At 32.0% G+C, this 3,157-nt stretch overlaps 1 protein-coding gene across 1 annotated transcript; it reads right to left on the bottom strand.

Annotated features, from left to right (window-relative positions):
• Positions 1–340: 340 nt before the first annotated feature.
• Positions 341–2,257, bottom strand: LOC116351658. Its single transcript, XM_031783794.1, has 6 exons — positions 1,900–2,257; positions 1,589–1,781; positions 1,270–1,527; positions 1,094–1,193; positions 507–779; positions 341–448 (listed from the first exon to the last, which is right to left on the bottom strand). Exons 1-6 carry the CDS (start codon positions 2,240–2,242, stop codon positions 395–397), a joined length of 1,221 nt encoding a protein of 406 aa, XP_031639654.1. The 5' UTR covers positions 2,243–2,257; the 3' UTR covers positions 341–394.
• Positions 2,258–3,157: the final 900 nt, after the last annotated feature.

The following is a 3,157-nucleotide window of genomic DNA, read 5'->3' as shown; positions in this document are numbered from 1 at the left end:
CTTGACACTTTATTTCGTAAAATGTGTACGCGTACACTACGTAATGTCTTAGTCAGCAGTTTCAAGTTGATATACAGTAAATATGCTTTGTACGTTGAGTCAGAACAAGTGAAAGGCAACTGATGATAAGAACAAAACGAAGATAATTGAAATATGTAAACTGGGACCATTGAATGGGCGGCCACTATAACAGAATCACCACAAACGCCAGCAGTAGATATATGTATCATCATTTTTATCACAAGTGTGCAATTTTTCTAAAATACCCCGAAAATTAAGAAAAACAAAATTGATGACAAATTACTGAAATTTTATTTAAAATTTTTGATATTTAAATGACAACGAAAATAATTTTTATTTGATAATTGAATGATTTTAGATTAATTAAATTGAATTAAAATTCAAATTGACGTAGCACCATGAAATAAGAAAACCCTTTTTCGGTTATCTGAAAGCCAAAAAAAAGAGATTAATTCAATTTTCAAAAAACACTTAATTTTGATTACTTTTTTAAATATATTTCGTGAGCAGGAAATGGATCCAAATGCTTTCATATAAATGGGATTTTGTGCCAGCATCATTGGCAGCGGCAACAACATTTGTTGTTCAAGTGGTAAAAAATGCCACGAACTTTCATAGATTTCTTGTCCAATATCTCGTTGACGACAAGTCAAAGCATCTCCAAAGTGACAAGGAATGTACATAGCAAGGAAGGTCCAGAATATAAATTGCGGCGTGTGCGCAATGTCTGATGTAGTTAATGTATTCTGATTCAATGACTGATATTCAAAATAGAAAAAGGGGAAAAGACAGCAAGAAAGAGATAAAGAGAAAGTTCGTGATTAATTTAAATAATGTGAAGAAAGGTTTTCAAATGTTGAATTTCAGTTTTTCGCATTTCAACTAATAGCGCAGTTCACAGATGGAAAGTTTTCAGCTTGGGTACTTTTAAACCGTCTCTGACTAACTCCAATTAATTTTAATACTATCATAAGTGCAGAGAAGATCAGATTTTTGGTTTGAACTTAAAGCCTCCATTAGGAACATTTAGTGAACTGAAAATATATTTTGCCTTGAAAAAACTTTCACTCACAATTTGTAGCATCACAAGTGTTATGCTAATGCAAACGATTCCCCATAACAAATATGCCAAAGCAACGGGTTGAAAAGCTGTTGATATTTGCTTCGAGTACCTACACACAATAAAGACAAACAAAATTTCCATAAAAATGTATAAAATTAAAAAAAAATCTCAAAATGTTACGCAACTCTCTTATAATCGCCTGAAATGCAAGAATTTTATAAAGTGAATGCTTCGTTTTCAAGTCGTTCGAATGCTTTTCGTTCAATGACTGGCTCCAGTTTTTTAATTCAAGTTGAATGTCATCAGCAAATGTGATAACAACTGATGGGAAACCACTCAAAAATACCAAAATACAGGAAAATAACCACATCATCGAAAACATGGCCATTATTTGTATGCTTGATCCGAATGAGTAACCGAGAAGGGTTTGATCATAAAGGTACCTGGAGATAACAAAAAATTATTTTCGAATTTTTTTTTTCGAATTTGAGAATGTCAACTAACACTCCAGTTAGTGGTAATTTAAAAGATGCATTTCCAAATCCTTCCCAATATTTCCAGTACGACAAAATGGCATTCGGAATGGTTGTCACTGAAACCGCCACGCCGGCCAATGAAAAACTCATCCATTTGCTCGTTTTTGCAATAGTTTCAGTTAAATTATCGTACAATTTTTTCGACGATGGATTTTTTGAACCTAAAATGTCAATTATATTCATATCTTTTGTTCCTTCTAATTAATGGTACTCAAATTGATTTGATTTATTTTTCGTACACCATTTTTTTCAAATTGTAAAAACACGAAAAATGCTTACGTTTCTGAATGATATCTCTGGCGTCGTCGATCAATTTGTAAAAGACGGCTCTCCGTTGCACAAATAATATGTAGACAGTTATAGCCAATATCGCGGTCATTAGCAAAAAGAACGCCTCAGCGACTTCGCTGAATGTTTTTTTGTGAAATAAAATGAAAGTAAGCGATGATAAAATCATTCCTACCATTAAACTAATTACGAATAGAATTTTCGTGGTTAGCAACAGATTTGAAGCTATTGTCGGATGCACAATACCAATGTACTGGATTTTTGTCTGAATGCTTTGAAATAGCTCCATCACGAATATATTTGGAACTTGATTAGAAATGACGCACTGATTCATGGTAGGGCTTTTATATGATAACAACGCCAATTAAAACTTCGTTTAATTTTAATGCTGGAAAAATTATGCACATCTATTAATTGATTCATTATTCATGAAAGCGACAGTTTAAAAACTACTTCACAGAACGAATCAACAGAAAAACGGAAAAGGATTGGTTTTATTTTAAAACATCGATTTCCAATCGCCAAATGCATTTGAATTATCCATGAATTGAAATATTAATTCCGTAGTTGATTTTAATTTGATTATTTCCACATTGATTAAATACACTCTTATTCAATTTAAGTACACCGTTTTGAGTTTGAATTATTAACAGAATTAACATTTTCACCGATTTGTATGGAAGGTGAATAATTTAGTTGCTAATTACAATTGTAATACAGTTGAAATGACTTTGATACGTCTTTTATTAAAAAATAAATTTAGGAATGAGAGTGAACGATTAGCATAGTGAGACTTACTGGCAGAGTCTAAGAGTGAGAGGGAAGGAGAGAGACGAAAGAGAGAGAGAAACGGCCATAATTTCCAACCGATGTGCGTAGTACTGACAGAAAAAAATTAAACGAACTGTATATTTTCAGCACCACTATATCTTTTTATCTCTGTTTTCTTCTGATTCTATTTTGAACTTAATACTCGGTACTAATAATTTAATGAAAATTAACTAAAATACTTTTGTTCTTGTTAATTTTCCGATTATTTCTATTATTCATAATAGCCAAATGTGGTCAAAAGGCAAAACTATCTATTGAAAATAGCCACAACAAGTAAAAGGTTGATGAGGTTCAGCGATTAGAATGACATTTAACCACTAACGATTTGCTGTGGTTCCATGTTTGGAAAAATTTGATAAAAATCCCCTTATTCCCCTCAAAAAATGAGACAAATAATGTATTAAAAACGACCGCATTT

The sequence above is a fragment of the Contarinia nasturtii genome, unplaced genomic scaffold (assembly GCF_009176525.2).
Source record: "Contarinia nasturtii isolate CC-2019 unplaced genomic scaffold, AAFC_CNas_1.1 Cnas_scaffold_5957, whole genome shotgun sequence".
Taxonomy (NCBI): domain Eukaryota; kingdom Metazoa; phylum Arthropoda; class Insecta; order Diptera; family Cecidomyiidae; genus Contarinia; species Contarinia nasturtii.
Note: the sequence above shows the minus strand (reverse complement) of the source record. Positions and strands in the feature narration are given on the sequence as shown.

Excerpts from the sequence above, each read along its gene's own strand:
- LOC116351658 (XM_031783794.1), bottom strand. The coding sequence starts at position 2,242 with ATGAATCAGTGCGTCATTTCTAATCAAGTTCCAAATATATTCGTGATG. Across the intron at positions 1,528-1,588 it reads AAATTACCACTAACTGGAGT|GTACCTTTATGATCAAACCC; the intron begins GTTAGTTGACAT and ends TGTTATCTCCAG. Across the intron at positions 1,194-1,269 it reads TTTCAGGCGATTATAAGAGA|GTACTCGAAGCAAATATCAA; the intron begins GTTGCGTAACAT and ends TATTGTGTGTAG.